At 47.6% G+C, this 23,158-nt stretch overlaps 1 protein-coding gene across 1 annotated transcript in view; it reads left to right on the forward strand.

Moving 5' to 3' along the window:
• The window catches only part of Csmd2 (CUB and Sushi multiple domains 2), a 575,103-nt gene that overhangs the window by 325,923 nt on the left and 226,022 nt on the right, over positions 1 to 23,158 (forward strand). Inside the window, exons 10-12 of the mRNA XM_029476560.1 lie at positions 1,160 to 1,281; positions 16,099 to 16,202; positions 16,842 to 16,954. Coding sequence (XP_029332420.1) covers positions 1,160 to 1,281; positions 16,099 to 16,202; positions 16,842 to 16,954 — 339 coding nt within the window. The remainder of the gene's footprint in view (positions 1 to 1,159; positions 1,282 to 16,098; positions 16,203 to 16,841; positions 16,955 to 23,158) is intronic.

The raw sequence follows: 23,158 nt of genomic DNA on the forward strand, positions 1-23,158 counted from the left end.
AATCAATTCAATCAATATTGTGGTCAATTATGGGGGATAATTCCTACAGGTACAGAATAAGACGAACCATCAAATTATCTGTTATGACCCCTCAGAACAGCCCTGTAATTACAGGGGCTGTGATCACGTGTAAGGGTCCCCAGGTTCTCATCTATGCCTCCAGGTTTGAGAGAAGTGAGGGCCCTGCTGACATATTTCTCGGCCCACATTCTGGCTGACCCATAATAGACACTTAATACATGTTGGGGTGAATGAGTGTGGGAAACTTCAGGCCAGGAGAAGCGATTTATTACACCTGGGAGCCGTGGAGCCTGCTTCTCCGACGGTTTGTCATGTCTGGCTCCACACACAGAGCAGCTCCGGGAAGTTTGAGGTCATCAACAGAAAGCAAGTCTGACAGCTCAGCCACTTCACATGCTTTGCCCTGTTGGGGTCGCACACTCAGTCTTTACTCCACCTGCCATTGGGATGAATCGCCATGCGGGCAGTGACGGAGCAGGCTCGCAGAGCCCTTTATTCAAATGGCTGTGTGCTAACGTTGAAGAATGAGGTGGCCAGGCACGTGTTTCTTAAATGGAAGCAAACACCTAGACCCAACGTGGAACCTTAAATGAGATCAATCACCCCTTAATCTAATTAGTTTGGAAGCTATTTTAAAGAGCTTAATTAGATTAAGCCGTGATTGATAACACTTTATATCTACTTGAGGAGAGCACTTCTAATTCACCTTGAGTCTTTATGCTTCCAGTCAAAAGCCCCGTTCCAAGGCACAGGCTGAGTCAGGGATGGGAGAGGGAAGCAACAGGCCGTTTCTGAAGCTGGAGCTGGGTTGAGTGGGGCCTTTTGGCAGAGTCCTTGGGCACAGGCTGCATTCTGATACTATTTAGGGTGGCCTCCACTAGAACATCCTGAGACCTGAGACTCTAGTTCAGAAAGCCTGCAAGGTGGTAGTCGAAAGGGCTGAAGTCAGGCTACTACATCCGTGCAGAACGTGACTGGTTTGGAGACCTAAGCTGGAGACAGGAATGGACCAGTGTGCAGGAAGCAGGTGGTTTCTGGGAAGAGATGGTCCAGGTGGTGTCTCTTCTGGGCTGTGTGGGAGACGGGAAGGACTGAACTTGCTGTAAACTGAAGCGACTGTGTCATCTCCTCTCCGCAGCCCGCATGTGTGATGCCCACCTCCGAGGTCCCTCGGGTATCATCACATCCCCCAACTTCCCCATTCAGTACGACAACAATGCACACTGCGTGTGGATCATCACTGCACTCAACCCTGCCAAGGTAAGGCTCCCTGAGTCGGGGGTGTCAGAGTCCTGTGGACAGGTGCCGGTTAGGGAACGATTGATTGCCTATGAGGAATGGCAAACCCCTGAGCCTCCTGGTGGTAACTTCTCTGCAGAGAGCATCCATTCTCTTTCAATAGGTTTGGAGTAAATAAAAAGACATAAGAAAGATAGAAATAACATTAAAGCCACGAAATGCTGAGTAGCCATGTCCAAGCATAAGAAAAAGGAAAGATCAGGCAATAATCAGCTACCTTGGTGGTGTTCTACCCAAACCAATCCTCCTAACCCCAGCACCTACAGACACAGCTGTAGCTTGAAGTGCTTTTGTTACTTTTATGCTTGCTTAGACTTAAACGGATGTTGTAGAATAGAAGACTTCCGGTGTGAGCATTTGAACTGCATATAAGTGTAATCTTGCTGGGCGTGGTGGCGCATGCCTTTAATCCCAGCACTTGGGAGGCAGAGGCAGGTGAATTTCTGAGTTTGAGGCCAGTCTGGTCTACAGAGTGAGTTCCAGGACAGCCAGAGCTACACAGAGAAACCCTGTCACGAAAAAACCAAATAATAATAATAATAATTATAATGATAATAATAAGTGTAATCTTGGGGGTGGCGTGAGGTGGGGTTTGTTGTTGTTGTTTTTTTTGTTTTGTTTTGTTTTTTTTTTTGATTGTTTAATGTACATGAGTATTCTGTGTGCTTATGTGGTACATCCCAGAAGATGGCACCAGATCCCATTACAGATGGCTGTGAGCCACCATGTGGTTGCTGGGAAATGAACTCAGGACCTCTGAAAGAGCAGCCAGTGCTCTTAACCGTTGAGCCATCTCTCCAGCCCCTTGTAATCTTGTTTTTGAGAACTTCCCTCACCATTTATCTAGGTCGTGTATAGTTCTACTCTGTTACCCACACCTTTTATGTATTCATTCCTGTCACTGAGGGTGGGGAGAGGGTTGCTGTCTTGCTGTTGTTAGTTTGTGTTTTTGTTTTTTCAATTTCAGGTTTGTTTGTTTGTTTGTTTTTGTTATGTTATCTTTTTGAAATGTAACCGTCTTGCCAGGGTCCACTGCAAGCAACCTGTCTGAGTCACTTGAATTCTGTCTGGTTTGTTGATGCTGAATCCTTTGGTTCATGAACGTGGTATGCCTTTCTGCCTGCTTAAGATTTCTTTTATGGCTCTCAGTACACTTGTCTCCATTACAGCTCTTACCCGTCTCTTGATATATCTGCTCCCAAGTACTATCTATATCTCTGTCATATAAATATAGCAAATATAGCAGTATGGTTTGTATAAATATAAATCATGCCTTTCAAAACCCATCGTCTACCTGTTTCCTGATACTCAAAAATGCAATCAATTTTTGTACCTTGATTATATATATATATATATATATATATATATATATATACATATATCAAATATCTTGAGGTGATTTTTCTGAGGTTTTCTTGGTGTTGTCTGCAGACTGTTGACATCTGCAAAGAATGATGGCTGTAGTTCTTCCTTTCCGATCCATTTCCCATTTCTGATGGTGGTACCCTGATGCTGAATGGATTTTTTTCTTCACTATTCTCCTGGAACATGTGTATTTTTAAGCTAGAGAGTTCCCTTTGGGACCTCGGGGAATCTTTCACATCCTAGTTTACAAAGACTTTTTATTGAAGATGGATGTTGGATTTTATTAAACAAGTTCCCACACCTGTGATACCGTAATCTTTATACTGCTCCTTGATTCCCATCCTGGAGGGATTAGTGTTTGCTGACCCTCCAAGTCACCAGTCTCACTCCTAGGTCCTACACCTGTCACCTAGTGTGGACACTTTCCATACTCCTAGTCTAGATTTAACTCGCTAACATCTTATTCAACAGTGTGTTCCTATTTTGCTAGGGCTCTTCTTTTATTTGATCCTTGCCAGAATTTTGTATCGAGAAAGGGCTGGCTTCATAAGACAGTTTGGAAAGTGTCCTCCTCTATCTCCGGGGACTATCTCAGTGGAAAATTGCAATAGCTTTGCTAGAAAGTTCAGTGGATCTTTTCAGCCAAATTGTCTGGATCTGGTGCTGGGAGATTAAACTCCAGACTCAATGGCTAAAGGGTAATCTAGGTCATTTGCTTCTGTCTTGAATTCATTTAGCTAAATTTTCAGAAGGTTTATATAGGCAGTTATGCTTCCGTCTCTTACTGCAGCTTGGATATCTGCTAATATTTGCTTTTGTGTCCCCTTTCCTTTTTGATTTTACCTTTAAAATATCAGCATTCCAAAAGCTGCAAGTCTGCTAGCTTCTTGAAAGAACTGAGTTTGGTTTCGTTAAGACTCCTTTAAAAATATTTTCTGTTTCACCAATTTCTGTTCTTTATTGTTTTTTTTTTTTTCCTTCTTTCCTTGTGTTTGCTTTTTTCGGGTTTAGCATTTTATTTTGTCTGCTTATTCCATTATTTACCATCTCATTTCAGTGTCTAAGGCTACAAATTTCCCTGAGAGGATTAGTTTGGCTTTGTTTCTACAAATTTTATTAACAATATGTATAGCATAGTTACAAAATTTAGCTCTGATAGCTATTTGGTTTTCATTTGCATTTTTAAGATCTATTTGTTTTTATGTTACATGTATGAATGCTCTCTCTCTCTCTCTCTCTCTCTCTCTGTGTGTGTGTGTGTGTGTGTGTGTGTGTGTGTGTGTGCATGCACCACATGTGTGCATATCTGACATCTGAGGGGGTCAGAAGTGGGTATTAGATCCCTTACAACTGGAACCACCATGTGGATGCTGGGAAGCAAACCCAGGTCCTCCCACAGATCACCAAGTGCTCATAACCACTGAACCATCGCCCCCACTTTTTTTCTGACTTTGGTTCTAAGGATTGAACCCAGGGCCTTATAGCTGCTAGACAAGGGATCTTCCACTGCTCTGCGCCCCTTGCCTGCTTCTCAGTATCTTCTGGTTTCCATCATTGTTCGCCCTTCCATCATGGGTTATTTAGAAATATGTAGAGTATTTAAGCAATTAAACTTTCTGGATGTATGAATGAATGTTTACAAAATTTGTGTTTAGGGAGAGCTATATATCAAATCATTTTAATTAGTTATTTTTTTGGATCAGAAATGTGGTCATTTTTCGCATGTGCTCTACAGATCCTTGAAAACAAAAATATGTTTCTTCAAGGTATGTGTTGTGGCTTCTGCATTTGTGTGTATGTCTTCAACCATAATTGACTTTTTTCACCTTCTTAATCAATGCCCTATGAGGGAGGGGTATTAAACTTTCTCTTATGACAGTAGGTTTGTCTGTTTTTCTTTAAGATTCTGTCAGTTTGTGCATCCTGTACTTTGGGAGTGTGTGATTAGAGACACGAGTCCAACATTACATGCTTTCCTGGTAAATCAACTCTTTCAAAAGAAGTATGTAATGACTATCTGCAGGGAAGAACAGGTTTTTTTTTTTCCCCTTGAAGATTCCCTACTCCTCCCCAAGCAATTGCATCAAGTTTCTTTTGGTGTCTGCCTTGTCTACTCTATACTGTTACTTCCAGCTTTCACTTGGTTATGCTGGGTTGGTTGGTTGGTTGGTTTTGTGCATAAAAACCACAGACTAATAATCTCTTAGAGAAACCAAGTTAATCATACAATTCTGTTAGAACTACTCTAAAATAATCCATAAAAATGAATGTGTATATTTAGTAGGTGCCATGTTCTCTAATTTTATGTTTGCTCCTTCCTGAGAGGTCAGGGATTGTACAAGACCACAACTTGAATGACCCCACTGTTCTCTGTCGCGTGTGTTTCTGTGTCCCCATGTTGCCTCCCACACTCTGCAGTGTTACCGTTTAATGAGCCAGTGCTGGCTCTGGCTTCTCGTTTGGGCTTGCTTGTGTACTTAGCACCTCCTTATTCCCAATCCCTTCCATCACGACCCTACCCCACAGAATTGCCTTCCTCCTTCTCCGGCTCCCTGCTTTAGAACTCAGGATCCTGCCAGCAGCAAGCTTTCTTAACTCTCTTTTGTCTTGGGATATCTCTTGACCAGTCTGCTGTCTTCTGACTTCTGCTGTCCCTGCCGATTGTCACCTGCTGCTGTCACCTTCTGCTGTCCCTGCCGATTGTCTTTGCGTGGTGTCCTCTGTGTCTGCTTCATGACCTTCTGTTTGGCCTCACTGTCCTGTGTCCAGATGTGGGCATCTCACACATCTTCTTGTGTGAGCTCACCAAGCTTTGTGAACAGTGGCTTGTGCCTTTCCTCCAAGCCTGGAAGTGTTTAGCCATTGTTTTTCTTATTGTTGCTTGGCCCTTATTGACGCTCTTTTCTTTTTTAGGAGTTTGTCTCTTTGTTTCTGTTTCAAATCATATTTTTTTTCTTCTTCTCTCCTGGTCACTTATTCTTTTCCTAGCTGTTAACATCACCCATGGAAGACCTGTTGTAAACAGCTTCCACTTGTGATGACAGTGTCTGTCCTTTGTAACATGTTCTTGATCATATTTCTTTTTCCTTATATCTCTGGAGCCTTCGTCAGTTTGTAAGGAAGCATTTTTTTTTTTTTTTGCATTCTGTGTCTGTTAATATGAAGTATGTACATTTGGTTCTGGGTGGGGACTCAGATTTCACCTCCCATGATTCTCAGAGCCATGTTTCTATCTGTGTGGTGTAACTTTTGACTATATGATTAGAATAATAAATTTGGGGGGTTATTTGAGGCCAGGGAAGAACTTTTTTGTTCCCTTAGAAAGTTTGTATTAGCTTCCATAGCCTTTTCCTGGTGCTGGGAGCACCTCTGGCTACAACTGGCTTCAGATCTAAGTTATCATCCTAGAGGTTTCAAACTGCATAAGGAACACGAAGGCCTCAGAGTCAGGTGATGGGCCTTCATCTTCATGGATGATCAAGGCTTTCTACCCTTTCAGTGTTAAGATCTGGGCTCTGTAGCTTCCTGATCCACTCACGGGGCAGACGGCCCCACGTGGGAGCAGACAGACTGTTTTTTTAAGATCATTCCAGGCTACTTTGTGCGGGAGTGTCCCCACCTTGGGTAGACACCTGGTCTCTGGCACCCGTCCCTTCATCTCCAAAAGTTCCTAAAAGCACAGCCGCACTACCCCTTGGCCTTCCTCAGGACTGAGGCCAGCTGCATGCTCCAAGTAATGACTCCCCATACTTGCTATGCGGCAGCCCCTGACTCTTTCTACTTAGGCTAGTGTGTTTGGACTGCTCCAACAAAATGACCCCGCTCTGGCAGGAGGCTTAGACATCAGACATCTCCTCGCAGTTCTTCAGGGCGGACAGTACGACCAGGGTGCTAGCAGATTTGGTTTGTGCAGAGGGCTCAGACTGGCTTGTAGGCCCCTACTGAACTTGTCTTCTCTTGACCTTGCCTGCTCATAAAGAGAAGCTCTCCAAGACTGCTACCTCCTGCTCCCCGTGCTCCTCCTGCTCCCCGTGCTCCTCCTGCTCCTCCTCTTCCTCTTCTTCCTTTCCCCTTTCCTTCTGCTTCTATAAGGACACCATATCTCTCCTGTTAGGACTCCCTTTTAGAACAGGCCTTAATAAAGTCCTAGGGGGCTTCCACATAGGAATTTACAAAGGATAACATTCAGTCTATATGAGTTAGAAAGCTTTTAAGTTTGCTTTTGTTTTTTTTTTAAGTTTTATCCAAAACTTCAAAATCCTTTAGGTCAAGTGTCAAAGGAAACAGCATTAAAATCCAGGAAGCAGGTCCCAACACACAGCATCCTACATGGAAATATTTGCATTTTATTCCCTTGTGTTGTGATAAACTTGGTCAGTAGGGAAGGCTGCGTCAGCCATGTGGACTAAGGCTAGACCACAAAGCTTTCTACTGTAGGGTTATTACGTGGTTGGCCATGGGTTCTTTCTCAATGGTCAAAGACAGTACCGTGGTTAAACTTTGAACTTGAAGGTTGGGAAAGGAGGAAACCTTGGTTGGATGAGGCTTGAGAATTCACTGAGAATCAATTTGTGTCCCTCTCATTAAGCCAAACTTCACCAATAAATGAAAGTTAGTGACTCCATATTGGTTGTTCCACCACATGTCAAGAAGAGGTTGTTCCAGCCTGGGCTCCTAGAGCCAGGCCTTCTGAAAAGAAGGCCCTTCAAGGCAAAAGGTTGCCCTTAGCATCTCTGCAGCTCTTTGATGCAATTCCAGAAGTGGCTAAGGAAGAGCAGAAGAGCTGCAAGCATAAGAATGGGCTTTCTCTGGAAGCTGGTCCCCCTCTGTAGGTCTCAGGGATCCCCAGAGTCCTGGTGCCAGATGGGAGGGGAGCCAGAGAACACAAACTTGTCTTGCAACCAGGAGGGCATGAGCTGCAGTCTCAAAGCTGAAGGTGAGGAAGTGGAGTGGCCTCCTGCTGACAAAGGAGACCACACATACTTTCTAACCCGTTCCTGGAAAAGGTACCTGGGAAGTCACCCCCCAAAACATCTTCAGCAGAAAAGCACAGCAGCTAAGTCCACAGTATGTTTTAAGAGAAGCTGGCCATATTCTTAGTCATTTTATGTCCTCTGTCTTTAGAAATGAAGACCGGAGTACATGGAAGTGTGGCTGGAAGGGTGGCCAGAGTACTAATGGGGAAACCAGGAAGACGTCACTAACTGGAGTGGCTGGGATGTTTTCACCAAGGAGATGGTTGAGCAGGGTCTTAAAGATAGGTCAACAGGAAGGAGTTGAGTGAGCCGTGCAAAGGCACTGAGGCTTGGAACAACCTCTGAGAATGCAAGTAATTTCCCCAGCCTGGATCAGCCACTAAAAGAAGGGCAAATGGGATCCATATCACGAGGTACCCACGAGCTCAGCCCAGACGTTTAGGTTTTATCTTGAAGTAAAATAATGTAAAGTCAAGTGCATTAGGCTTGTCGTTAATAGCAATAATAGCTTGTGCTATACATCTCTCCTGCCACTGAACCAATGAAGCCCACTCTATAAACTATCTATTGCATAATGAACTAGGTCTTAACAGACCCACTGGATGGGTGAGGAAACTGGATTACAGCTAGATTAACAGTTGGAAATGGCCACCACACATGGCCAGCAAGTGCCACAACATGGATTCGACCTCCGTCTTTCTGGCTCCAGTGTCCTTACCATCACAATTGTGGCACTCTCTGCTACTGACTCGAAAGGTACAGATGGGAGCAACTGGGATTGGCACTGTAGGGTAAACAGGGTAGGGTCAGTCAGAACAGCTTTAGAGTCAGGGAGCTTAGACAACATTCCCAGCAACAGCAGTGGAACAAAGCAGAGGAGGATATACAGAGAGAGCAAGACCATTCAGGAGGCTGGTACAGTCAACAAAGTGGGAAGACAGTGCCATCAACCAGGAGCAGATGAGAGATTTTGAGGGTGAATGGGCAAAATGTCTGGTCGGGAGAGGAGTGGAAAAAGAAGGGGCAGGTCTTATTCAACGCAGCATCTCAAGTGATGACTGGTGCTTGTGCACACAGTAGGCTCAGCACCTACTAATCCAGCGAGCAGATGAATGATGACTTGATGCTAGCTTAAGCCAGTGAAGGACTTTAAACGAATATATAATAGCCAAGGAAATAATTTGGCTTGGTAGAGTGCTTGTCCTGCAAGCATAAAGACCTGAGTCCCATCCCCAAAACCCACATAAAAAGCCAAGTCTAGTGGTGTGTGCTTGTTTTCATGACTACAGCCCTGGGGCTTGCTCCCTAGCCAACTGGGCTAATTAGAGATACTCAGGTCCAAGTGAGAGACAACGATGTCTAAAAAAATCCAAGGTAGGTGACTCCCGAGGCTCACTTGAGACTATCCTCTTGTCTCCATGTGTGCTTGTGAACATGCACATACATGAACCCTCATCCATGCATGTACACACATCTTCAGACACATGTGCACCCTCACTTAAGTACATACATGAATTTGTACACATACGCATGCACGCACACACACATACACACACATACACACACACACATGCCCACAAAGAGAAAATACAAAAGGATAAACATCCTCCTTGCAGGGCAAAAGAGAAACACAGACTGTGGGGTGCACGAATGTTCCATGGTGCACAAATCTGGGTTCAAGACAGACCCATTCCTGGGTAGGAATAGAAGTTTAAGGAAGGGAGATGATTTCAAAAGGAACTGGGAGACTGAGCAGACCGGGAAACCATCCTTTTGGGTTAAAGAGAATAAAGAGAATAAAGAGAATAAAGGTCTCCTTGTCAGGAGACCTGTCAGCGTGGAGCCTGGGCGTGGACCAGACAGTAGGCAGGGGGTTAGGTGGATGGAGGAGAAACATCGGAGGATGGGTACAAAGATTTCTTGACTTGTAGGGACACTAAGGGAGGGAGGACAGATGGGGTGTACTTTGACCTGTTTTCTTTGTTTTGAATGCTGACGGGGAGCTGGGGTCTGTGTACAGGCCAGGGCAGTGCAAGCAGGGACACGCACGCAGCATGGAGAGGTAGGCAGAGGCAGGTGTTGAGACCTGACTACTTCTGACCAGGCAATATGGACCAAAGTCTAGGCATGGTGACAGGTGGTCCTGAGGCATGAGGACTGGAATACGTGTCACTCGGTCACTGCCTTGGAAGAGCATTTATGCCCCCCCCCCGGCATCTGAGCATGTGTAGGCATGAGAACCCTTGGACTTGTAGCTTGTCCATAGCTCTTACTACCTGTGCTCAGGAAGGACCTAGGAATGATCCAGGCCTGTAGAGGGGAGCCCGTTATGGTATGGGGATGGGCCATGAGCCTGCATTAGCACGACTACAGAAACCAAGAACCTGGAGGCTCCACTGTCTTTATTATGGAAACAAGAGCACAGTTCTGAAGGTGAGTGAGGCAGGCGGAGGACCCATCCCTTCTCAATAAAGAAGACATAAACCCCACTACCTAGCATCCCGGGAGGTTGTCAGATTCAAGGGAAGGGCAAACAGTTGTGTGGTGTCCTTGGGCAATGCCAGGCCCACTCTGGGCATTTGGGCCACCTGATTTGTTACAGTATTCATCTTAGTGCTAATATAACATCTGCCTACCATGGTAGTCACTGAATTTGGCTCATCATCAGAAATACCTAGGGAGAGAGGCCTGACCGGCGCAGATTCCCAAGACCATTCCTTACAAAGGACACATCAGGCAGCTCTGAGAACACTTGGAACCTCTTGGAGTGTTGAGGGGCACTCCAGTGGCCCCACCAGCTGGGCTGTAATTAACAACAGTCCCCTCCTGGTCATGTTCTGGGGATATTCCCACCGCCAACTCCAGCAGCCCCAGTGGCAGACACCTTGAACTCTGGTTGAAAGACATTCTTGGCTCTTAAAGATCTCTGCCTGGTACATTGGAGGCGTGTCCCTGTGCCTTCTCTGCTCCTCCAGGCTGGAGAAACCATGGTCTTCCCTGTAAAGCCTGTGACACCCCAGCGGGCCCTGCTCCCCATTCCTTCCTCTGCTTTCCTATCAGTGCTACTTCTTATGCACAGTTCCCGCCCCTCCCCCTGGTTCCCTAGCCTCCCCGAGAAGAAAACTAGCAAGGCCAAAGTGTGCCTGTTTCTCCCACAGTGGGCACAGTGGGAACCCTGCACTTCCTCTGCTTGAGAACGTTTGCCATCATTGTCAGGAGAGGTTGTCTTGTGCCAAGGGGTTCTCATCTACAGCCCTCTCTAGGGCACTCTCTGTGTCACTATTCAGAGACCCTTGCTTCACTAGCCCCTCCTCCTACCCCTGGGTCCTCACACCAGTTTTACAGGAGGTCTCTCTGCTTCCTGTCCCTACTGTATGCTGAGACACAGCTTCCCATCTCCTGGATCATGAAGTCAGTCCAGTCAGCTCCAGCCTCAGTGCACCATCCAACAGAAGCCTCGTGCAGGCTTCTCCTAGCCCCACCCACCCCTGCCTCAGTTAGCCTCCCGGCTCCTTCCTCACTCTGAACCACTCACAGCATTGGCTAGAAGAGCCTCTGGCTTCCTCTGCACTGCCAGGCCCTGTGCATTCTCCTCCTTCCCCCAGGGAACCCTCCTTCCGTCCTTCTCTTTCTTGCAGTTCCCAGAACTAGTGGTCTGTGTGCATCCTAGCAGTGTGCTAAGTTGTGCCAAGATAACATAATGGGAAGCAGCCAGCTTCATGCATGGCACATGGCAGGCACTCGGTAATCATGTCCCCGGAAGATGCGTTAGTATGTTTGTTTATCCATTTATCTAATGGGCTTAAGTTGGATGTCTGAGCGGAATATCAATATGGTTCCTGATCATGCCAGTTTCTACCACCAAAGGTTCTCCTGCCTCTCTAAGGGGTCTCGGGAGCTTGATTGGTGTGCATATGAGTTAATGACTCAATATAGAGTCCTACATTCAAACAACGATCAAGAGCGGAGGAAAAAAGAACAAAGGAAAGCCAGGAGGTGCAGTGTGCTGGGGCCTGCTGGAAGGCAAGCCACTGTGTGCTGAACCTGCCTCTTGATGCAATTAGCCCCTGCATCCTAGTCATGACTCCGTGAGTGTGGTTCATATCCAATGGCATCACGAACCAGTGATGAGAAACATTTTATGACTCGAGGTTCTGCCCTTCAAAACAATATTTTCCCATTATGGGCCTGGCAATCAGACACTCCCTCTGTGGTGATGGCTTGGTAAGTGGTGTCCCTTGCCCCAGGTCTGGCTGGAAGGAGCTGTTACAATGACCATGGTTAGCCAGAGCTGTAGTCACCACAGAGTGTGGCTGATCCTCCTGCAGGGGACATCATCCAGCTGTGGGTGCTCTCTGTGTGGCAAGCATTTGCCAGACACCTGCTGACATCCAGCTGAGAGCCTGGAGCAGCTTGAGAGAGGGTAGGAGACTGTCCCTGCCTTGTGCACCTGAGACCCTGCTGGGGTGCTCCAAGGCACTGGAGCACGGGGGTAAGAAGCCTGTCTGACAGTAGCACTCTGCCATCAGACTGTGTGAACTAGGCAAGCCACATCATCTCTCTGTGTCTGGGCCTTCCTCTCTGCAAAATAAAAGCTATCTTGATTTTCACATGAGCAGATTTGAATAATATGCTTAGAACAGAATTAACTTCATTGTAGGCATTCGCTATTATAGTGAAGATATTTTGTAAGATGATTAAAGACCTTGCTTAGGCATCTCGGGGAATTTCCAAGGCCAGGGCCCAGCAGACTAGGACCTCAGGGGCCATCAAGCTTTATAAAATCTGACCAGGACACAGCCATGTCCACTGAAGCACCTACTGTGTGGGGGTATGTTCATGCTACACAGAGCAGGGCAGCATGAGAGAGAGTATGTGGTCCTCAAAGGTATTTCTGACGTGACCCTTTACCAAAAAGGCTGGCCAACCTCTGTTCTAATACTGTGAGGGGTGCCACAGTCTGGCAGTTTTGCCCAGGCTTGGATTCAGAACAGATTGGGAAAGCACCATGCTATCAGATGTTTGCCCTGGAGTACGGATAGGAACCGTGGGTACAGAGGTGGTGAGCCCTGGAGCAGAGACAGTTGCCAGGGAAACAGTGAGGAGAGGAGCAGAAGTGGGCACATCCTGGTGGTGGCCAGCCCCCCCCCCCCACTTTCATCACTATGACCAGGCCTCTGACCAGAGTAGCAAGATACTCTCTCTTAGCTCACAGCTTGAGGCAGGACAGCACAGCATTGTAAGAAAGTGTGTTGGATCTGGGAGCAGCTGGAATGTGTGGCTGACCTCATACCTCAAATAACCAGAGTTGGAACAGGAAGCAAGACCAGGCCTTGCACTCCAAGTCCCGCCCCCAGTGACCTACTTCCTCCAGTCAGGTTCCACACCCTCCCCAAACAGTGCCACCTGCTGGTGACCAAGTGTTCAAACTTGAGCCTGGGAAGGATGGTGTATATCCCAATACACCATCACTGGAGTGAGGACACCCAGGAGTTCAGGGGCCACGTGAGGGAACAGGTGTGAAAGGACTACCTAGTCTAGGATGCCACACTCCCTGGATCACTTGGTACAGCAGTACAGTGGAGGATGAGACACGTGGAGGAGATTCTAGCCTGAATTGTGGGGAGGGGTCATTTAATGATGCCATTCAGCCAACAGAGAACATTCTGAACAAAAGCTAGGAAGGAATCCCCACCCACTATGGACCACTGCATCCATCCTGTCTCAGTGGCACCTCCTCCCTCTGCAGGTTCCTGATGCAGTGAGGAACTTGTCTCTTGGGTAGCAGCTGCAGCAGATCCCTCACATCAAGCCCTGGTTTGCGGCATGCTCACTGGTTCCCTGTTATGCTTAGGACACAAGCTTAACTCCTTAGCATGATTGACAGCCTTTCTTAGTGTCCCTCCTCCTCCTGAATCACCTCTGTTTCCTACATATTTAAATTACTGGATTTACTACACATCTCTGGACAGGGGCTGGTGAGATAGCCCAGTCAGTAAAGAGAACAAGAATTAATCTGCAGGAACCATGGTTTTCTAAGCCTGTAGATTTGGTGCACACTTGTAATCCTGCTATTCCTTGGAGCTTTCTGGACAGTCAGGCTAGCCTCATTGGTGAGTTCCAAGCCAATGAAAGACCTTGTCTTTAAACAAAGGTGGTAGAGGGGGTTGATGTTACCAGAGGAACATCCAAGGTTGTCCTCTCTCCTCAACACACACACACAAAGGCACACAGACATGCACACACATATACATACAGACACATACACAGATATACACACACCTGCATACACACAGACATACATGTACGCAGACACACACACCATGCACATACCCACACACATGTATACACAGAGAGAGAAACTCATATATTATGTATGTACACACAGATACACAAGACATACATGCACACACACACACACACATACAGATACACACATGCCATGTGCATATACACAGATACACATGCACAGATACACAGACACACATACACAGAGATAGACAGATACACACAGAGAGACAGACACATGCATACACACATGCACACACACACATGCACACACACACACGCACACACACACACCATGCACATACACACAGACATCTCTGGAGAAGTCACACTGTTTCCACACTTCTGCCCTCCTCCACTCGGATGACTATTTTATCACCCACATCCAAAAGCTAAACTCTAGACTATTCGCTCTCCAAATGCCAGTCATGGCTTCATTTCCTCCAGGAAACCCCTGGGCTTTCTCCCAACCAGTGTGATGTTTCCATCCTTTACCTATGTGGAAACTGACCGAGATGTTCCAGAAAGTTCTCCCCAGAGTTGCCCCCCTCTGGGAACCCCATGCCCAAGCTGAGGGGTCTGTGAGAAGGATACCAGGCTCCCCAGTGTGGGCAGCGTTAGTTTGCCTCTTTGATAAGTGAGGTGAGGTAACAGCAGTTAAGACTTGATTGGCTTATAGACCTCTGTGCTGGGCTGGCTGCTTTGAACAGAGTCATGACGAAGTCACCCATCATAACTGAGGGAGTCTGTCCTCCTTGGCTTGTAGTGTCAATAGCAAAGCAAGCAGCTTTGTTTCTCAGGAAGATCAGCAGGAGAATGAAAGAAGCAAAAGGCGACCATTGGTTCTGAGTATCTGCAGTTGGCTCCACCCACTACCCAGCTGCCCAAGCCCAAAAAACGTGTCAGTCACCCAGGATTTCCCTTACTTCCCATCCCATTCCAGTCCCCACATCCACCCAGTCACACATCCCCAAATGTCACCAGGGCTTGACCTCTCTTCCATCTCCTTTACAGCTCCTCTACCAAAGCCTTAGCCCTCCTCACTATCCAGCTTACAGCTGCGAGTCGGTTCTGAGCCAGCAGCCAGGCTGGTGCCACCTCCCTCAGGAGAAAGCCCATATGGGGCTTTGAATTAAACTCCAGGCAAACTCTGCGGTTCTAAACCTTCTGGAGTCACCTCTGCTCTCTAGGTCCAGCCAGACAGCCTTCAGAGTGCGGCAGCTGGCACTCTGCTGTCTGTGGACCTGTTGGCCTACAGTTTGTTTTAGAATGTTCCCTCTCTGCTGTAGCTCAGGTGCTGTGCACTGGATACCCTCACAGAGGATCCCCTGTCCCCTGCAGCCTTAAGGTCGGCTGGAAGTCCTTCACAGCCTTCAGAGTTCCCTCAGAGATCTCAGTCATGGGGAACATCCTTCCTCTGTCCACCACAGAGCTCCTCTTTCTCCATGACCCCACCACCACCACTGCTGTACCTATCCCTAGAGTATTAGTGTACTTCTGCCTCAAGCAAAGCAGAGACAGTATGGTATACTGATGACATCCATGTATGGCTGCAACGCTGTTGTGTTAGTGGAAGAACCCACCCCGGCCTCGTATATGGCAGCTGCTTAGTAAATATTTGTGGAAGATGGGACTAAGACAAGCTAATAGAGAGAGAAAAGGATCTTATTGAAATCTCCTTCCAAGAACGTTCATTTCATCAGCAGTTAAACCAACAGAAGGGGATGGAAACAGTTGGGAGAAATGACAGGAAAAGGCTGGGGTGTCTTCTCCAGGCCCCTGTTGACAGGAGAGCTGAGATTCCACATGCAGCCTAATACTGCCACTGAGCCTGAGGGGTTTCTGTCCATGAAAGCATGAAGAACGAGTCCAGTCATCTTGTGGTCTGCCAGCTGTGCCTGGTGGCTCTTTGACAGCTGCCAGAACTGGCCAGATGTGCCGCTAACATCTTCAGAAATATCAGGGAGCCTCAGGGACCATCCAACCTGTGGAGGAATATCTGTGTTCCTCAGGATAGCACAGAAAATGGCAGTGTGTATAGCAGGGTCTCCCCACCCCCAAATCTGGGGATATATTAGGACACAATGAGGCGTCCGCAGACTTCATCACAGCTACTGCCAGGTCCCTAATACTGTGCTCCCTCCTCTAGGTGATCAAACTGGCCTTTGAAGAGTTCGATCTGGAGAGGGGCTATGACACCCTGACAGTCGGGGACGGTGGGCAGGATGGGGACCAGAAGACAGTCCTCTACATGTAAGTGAGATGCCATGTCTGGATGGGAAGTGGGGGATAGAGACCAGCTCATAGAGTCTGCATTGGTCCCCAGACCCAGTGCTATAGGTACAGTGTCCTGTGGTATTTCATGGTGAATGCAATAATCCAGCTACCTTGCTCTGCCCCAGCCTAGGGGAACAGACTTCATAGTAAAGTTACATGAAGTGTTTAGACTGAGCAGTCTTGGGCAAAGTCAAAGGTTCCATGCCTGTATGCCTGGCTCTCCCCTATGACTGTCACCTCACAGTGCCTACTCTAAGTGACTTCTTGAGACAACCAAAGTGTTTTGGGGACCTTAACACATGCTCAGAACTATCTGAGACGTGAGCACCTTCATGGACACAATAAATGCCTTTCCCAGGCTGAGGAAGTCTCACTAAGGGAGCCATGATACCAGGCTGTCCTGTACTTCACTGGGCGGGACCTTTGCTTTGGGGGGACCATTCAGTGCCCTTATACCTAACACAGTAACCCGACAAAGAGCCAAGAAATTTCTCTGTGCTGGGCATGTGGCCTAGCTCCAGATTTAGAACGTGATAGTTCCATAGTGGGCCTGGCTCCTTCATTTCCCTTGGCCCTTGGCATGGGGCAGACTACTAAGGATCTCTTTCCCAACAGCCTGACAGGTACCTCTGTCCCAGACCTCATCGTCAGCACGCACCATCAAATGTGGCTCCTCTTCCAGAGTGACAGCAGTGGCAGCTCCCTGGGATTCAAGGCTTCCTACGAAGGTAACTGCTTTCAAGGAACCTGGCAAGGCTCAGCCAGGAAGGAGGAGACTGAGCTCGTCTGCAAAGGATGAAGCCTGGCTTTAAATTCTGGCCCCTTCTGTGCCTCTCCTCAGACACCTTATTTGACCTCTCTGAGCTCCCACCTCTTTCTTTGTTTAGTGCCTCATGCCCCACTGTGCCAGACAGTCTTGAGGATTGCTTGGGACAGATCAGTTGATGTGCAGGATATCCCAGGCCAGCTGTGGACACGGTTTGCTAATTCATACATGGCAGACTTACAGAGCCTCGTGATTTTAGAAATCTTTACACTGGGGCCACTGGCCTCCCAAGCCACCTTGTGATAAGTGAGTGATTGTGTCAGACACAGAGGACAGGTAGCCACCACTGTGGATGGCCTGGGGAAGAGGCAGACAGGATTCTTCCTTCCTGTCACTAACTGGTGTTAAAGAAATGACATATTCTGGGGTCCCTGTTATCACCGTTCATGAACTCCCAGATATCCTGTGGGTCAAAAGACAGGCCCCAAGAAGAAGGCAGAAGGAGTCATGTTATGAGAGCGTGAACCTTTTCAGGTATCAGACTTAGCCCTTGCCCCCAGGTGGTCCTGTTCTAGTCTGAAGACAGAACAGATATTAATGCAAGATGGCTACCCACGCACGCAGTGGGAATGAGAAAAGGGGATCAGACATCTTTCTGGGGAAGAGGGTTCTAAGTCCTAAGAATGAGCCAGTGGCTGTTAGAGACCCTGGTCAGCACACACAGAAAGAAGTAATGGCTGTTAGAGACCTGGGTCAGCACACACAGAGAAAGGTATGTCTTCAAGGTGGCTCCCATCTCCAATACCTACTTGGTGCACCAAAACTGCTTTTCATACCAGGACCTGTTGTGTTTCTACCCTGGGCACACAAGAGGTGCTGGGCATCCCAAACCAGGAACACAAACCAGGTCCCTTAAAGCAACAACAGTGTGTTCCTACACACATGTGTTCCTGTCTAGAGGTGGTGAATCTGATACCGATGTCAGCAGGACACATTCCCTCTGAGATTCTGATGGTATCCTCTCACATCTAGTAGTGACTAACAGTTCTTGGTATCCCCTAGTTTATAGACACATCTCTCCTATCTCTGCCTCTGTCATCATATACATTTTTGTGTATATGTCTTCTCAAAGGAGTACCAGCAGTGTTGGGTTAGAGTGCCATGCACCTAATGGCATCTGCAAAGACTGTCTCCAAATAAGCTCTCAGTTACAGACGCAGGGATTTAGAACTGCAGTAACTCAATAGCTGTTAGGAGGCTAGTCTGTAATATTAATGCTCACACTACCATGTTAACAGAGTAAAGACAGTCAGTATACCCTTCCCTGCCTGGGAAGCCTGGGTCTAGGGGAGGCAGAGCACTCGACAGGATGCCTGGGTGACCAATGCCAAGTGCAAATCCTTCCTTTGCTAGTTTGCTGCTCTGTGGTGTCCATGGGCTTTCTTTCGGGCTCTATTTCTTCACCCAGAGAAATACAGTTAAATAGCACAGGACAAGCTATAGAGATGATGTGATTTGAGAGAGAGAGAGAGAGAGANAGAAGAGAAGAGAAGAGAAGAGAAGAGAAGAGAAGAGAAGAGAAGAGAAGAGAAGAGAAGAGAAGAGAAGAGAAGAGAAGAGAAGAGAGGAAAGAGAAAGAGAAGAGAAAGAGGAGAAAGAAAGAGGAGGAGAGAAAGAAAGAGAGGAGCCCAGCCTGGCCGTTGTAGGCCCATGATCCCAGCTACTCTGGAGGCTGAGGCACACATCACACATTCAAAGCCTATCTGGGCTACAGGTGAATTCTATAACAGCCTAAGCAACTCAGTGAAATCCTGTTTTAAAGTTAAAACCTAAAAAGTTGGGCTGGAGAGATGACTTAGCAGTTAAAGAGTACTCACTGCTCTCCTAGCACCTACGGAGTCTCAAAACCTCCATTAACTCCAGGGCTGGGGGATCTGGCACTGTCCTCCGATCTTGTGCAAACCAGCCATGTATGTGGTACACACACACGTGTGTGCAGACAAACACACACACAAGACAAATTACAAAACAACAACAAAAAGGGAAAATCCATTGAGCTGTGCCCAGTGGCAGAGTATCTACCAGCATGTGAGAGGCCCTGAATTCTACTCTCACTGTTAAGAGTGAGGAACAGGGATGGCTGGAATCAAAGAAGCTAAGAATACCCATAGGAGAGCCCAGGAAGTTATTCCCTGGGGCCACTCTGGACACCTGGGCAGCTGTGTGATGGGAAGAACCCCAGGCAGGCTACACACACAGGATCCTGATCCAGAACCAACTGTCACTCACTAATGAGGAAATGGGAATGGATTTAGATGCACGTTCCACAGCATCCCCTGATTCTAAAATCTTGTTACTGTTCATCAGGAAATGTCTCTGTCCATGGGGAGTAAATGACCCCTGATATGTGCATGTCCTTAATCGGTTCATGCTTGGCCTGAGGTTTGGATAAGACATAAATACCTTGGGCCTAAATGAGATAATAGTAGTTGATAGAACAGTCTGGAACAGGGAGAGCCATTGATTTAAGTAGTACCAGACATTGAAATGATAGATAGATAGATAGATAGATAGATAGATAGATAGATAGATAGATAGACTGATTGATCTCAGGTGCCAGAATGGAACCTAGGCACTTCTTGTGCTTTCTTCAGCCCTGGTCAGCCATTGGAGCTTAGCTGTAGAGGGCTCCAGGTTGGGAGGGATTTAAGGCAATCCCCATGAGAAATGTTTGCGACCCTCTAATGTTTATATGGTGGCTGGGGAGGTGGCCTAGAGAGCACAGTCCAAATATTTGAAGGTTAGTTGCACAGGAAAAGGGAATCAGATCAGTGTGAGGTGACTTTACTGAACAAGAAAGTGGCATGACATTGCTGAGAGCCTACTGTGTGCCAGCAGCCTTGTGGTCCTCATCTCTGGAGCATCTAGCACCACAGACAGACTTGATGCAGCCCCAGGGAGAAGGGGACAGCACTGACATGTTCCTCTTTCTTTTTTGTCTTTGTTGCTGTTTCGTTTCTCCCTGTCCCAACTTCTTCACTCCTTCTAAGCCTACATTCAAGAGAAGATTCATAACTAAATACCAGAAAAACATTACCTCATCTCATGCAATTCTTTCAACACACAGAGGTTAAGTAACCTGGCTGGAGTCACACAGAAGTCCAGGAAGTAGCATTGCTGGGATTTGAGGTCATCTCTCTCTAGCTTCAAAGCACATGGTTTCCCCCTATACTGAAGGCTTCCCAAAGCCACTGAATTTTAATCCCTAATACATTCTTTATGGAAGCCAAAACTTTGCCCCAATCAGGTGGACTGTCTAGCAGAAGCTTGCAGTCCAGGTCACTGGAGGTTGGAGGTGTGTTCATTAGCTCCTATTTCTGTTCCAGTCATTCAGGATTGATTAAACACCTGCTGTGTAGGCCAGTTCAGTGCTGGGCACTTCAGTCATAGCTATGAGCTTCCTGGCTGTGGTTTAAACATAGCTGGGAGGTTGCCTGTCACAGACTAGTGTCATCAGGACTTTCCAGACCCATGACTGATTAGGAAGGACACTCTGTGTCTTTAGGGGCCTCTCCAACCATCCTGGCTGTATCAGGTTGTGTATAGCAGGATCTATCATAATCAAATAGACTCCGGAATTGGATCAGACCTGATGAATGTCAGCATGGTTCCTGAACCATAATCCCAGGCACGCCATGTGGTCTCTATGAGCTTCCGTTTTCCCACTCACATAACAGCTAACAATGGGGGCCTCAGAGCTGCTCTGACAGAGAAATGATATCATGCCAGAATATCCCTGGCATGATGTCTGCCACCAAGACGGTGCCTTCCTCTTAGAGTCCCCACTGTTGTCTCCACTGGTGTCCCTCAGGTTCTTGCCTCTGGCCCAGACCTGGATGTACCTCTTATGGCCCTTGTTTGCTCCCAGATCCTGGTTTTAGGACCCGCTTCATCCACACCCCCTTGCTCTCCAGGCTGGATAGAAACCAGCAAGGCTCCTGGTGGTCAAAGGTCCAATACCAGGTGTTGGAGTTTTCACTGTTATGGCAGAGCAACTGACATAAAGCACGTCCAGAAGAAGGATAGTTTCTGAGGATTCAGTGCCCAGGTCTCCGCTAATGCCATACTTGAGGAAGGCAGAACCCTGTGGGCATGGGAGGGTGTAGCCAAGACAGCTCATTTCACAGTGGACAGAAATCATGGAGTCTGGGAGAGCCCAGGAATAAACTGTCCTTGTGGGCTCACCTCTGACTCTATTTCCTCCACTAAGCAACACCTCCCAAGCCTTCCAATACCTTCCGAAGGGTCCCAAGGGGCCAGGGACCCTTCAATGATTGAGCCTTAAAGGAGGGGCACAGAGGGGCAGAAACCCAGTCACAGAATGCCACGGGGCATTATGGAGCTTTTGAACTTGGTCCAGTCAGCTGGACCACCTTTTCCTCCATCCCTGGTCTCTGCCTGTGTGATGTATCTGAGGACTGAGACCCATCTATTTTACACCTCTGCTGATATCAAAAGATGGTAAATTGAGCCCCCTGATGTGACTACACTGCCAGATCCTGGTCCAGCACATGCTGCTATCCCTTCCCACTGGCTTCATGGCTCCCTGTTGCTGCCTCTTAGGGTCTGTCCTCGCAATTGGTCACACCAACTCCCCAGCTTTAACTTGAAGCTAAACCCTGCCAGCTGCCCATCTGTTCCGGCTTGCAACTCTGTTGTTGCTCATGTTGCTGGCTTCCCCTCTGACACCTCAAACCAACCCTCTCAGGCTAGTCAGCCAAGGTCCCCAGAACAAAGTGGCACAGAGCAGCTGGCTGGACCACTGGGTGGATATGCTTTCTAATAGAAGTGGATGGTCCGGGTTTTACACAACTTAGTGTCTAGTGAGTGCTCTCTTCTGGCTCTCAGGCAGCCACCTTGTCCACATGTCCTCATGCAGCTTTTCTTTGGAGAAACCATGAGCTCTCTTCTGTAAAGACAGAAGTCCCATTAGGCCAGCCCCCTCTTCTGTCCTCATTCAACTTTAAGGACTTCCACAGAGCTCCACCTTTAAGAACCATCACCCTGGAAGCTGAAGTTATCGGTATACCAATTGGGGAGCATGAGTGCTCGGGTCATAGTATCACCCCCAAAGTAGGTTCCCCCATCTCCACCCTTCCTCCCATCCCCCATATCTCATCTATGCCCCAGTGTTGGTGGACATCAGCATCACCAGACCTCACCTCAGTCTCCTCAGTTCCCAGATTCCTGCAGTTCTCCCTTGACTGCATCCCCCCTCTCACCACCATGATCCAGCCCTCCATCTTCCTTTTACCGACTCTCTGACGGCACAGGCCTCCCACCCAGCACTCTTCCCTCCCCATCTGCCACATGGCACACGGTGATCTTCCAGACTCCAAGTCTGGCATCGCGTTCTCCTACTTGAAGAAAAAACAAAAAAACAAAAAACAAAAACCAGCCTTTAGTGACAGCTTCCCGGCTTCTCGTTGACTTCAGTAAGAAGTCTTGCACACAGCATGTGAAACTCTGCATAAGTATTCCTAGACCACATTCTGGCTCCTGTGAGTCCACTCAAGACAGAGGCATCTAGAACACGTGCTCAGAAAAGCTTTGGAGACTTCAGTTCTAATGACTTTACCCAGGCACATTCGGATGCCCTCTTTGAACCTTCTGGTTTCCTCTTCTTCCCCCTTACCACACGGTGCACAGGCGCCAAGCATCAGGCATTCTCCTTGTCCCTTGGGCTTCCAGGTTAGGCAAACCAAACCCAGGTTTCAGTGAGATTCGTCCATGGCCCCTGGGATGAGCCAGTCCCTTCATTGGTGAACCTGAGTTCTCTTGTCCATGGAGAGGCGTGGGTAACTGGTAGGATTGCTAGGGCTCTCAAAGACTTGGTACCCTGAAGCACCCAGTGTGGACCTGACATTTTGGAATCAGTAGATTGAAATCTGCTCTCTCCTCCTTCCTCCTTGGGCCTGTGGCGCTTCCACCCTACATCACTGCTCAAACTGTCCATGTTTATTATATCTGCCTATATGCTAGCCTCCTGCTGATTCAAGCTTCAGAGAAATCCCATGCCACATAGATAATATCTTAGTCTAGTCATGAGAGAATAGCCTTATACGGATGCCCTATGGGGTGACATCAGACATCTGAGTACAGCGGC

The sequence above is a fragment of the Mus caroli genome, chromosome 4, assembly GCF_900094665.2.
Source record: "Mus caroli chromosome 4, CAROLI_EIJ_v1.1, whole genome shotgun sequence".
Classification (NCBI taxonomy): domain Eukaryota; kingdom Metazoa; phylum Chordata; class Mammalia; order Rodentia; family Muridae; genus Mus; species Mus caroli.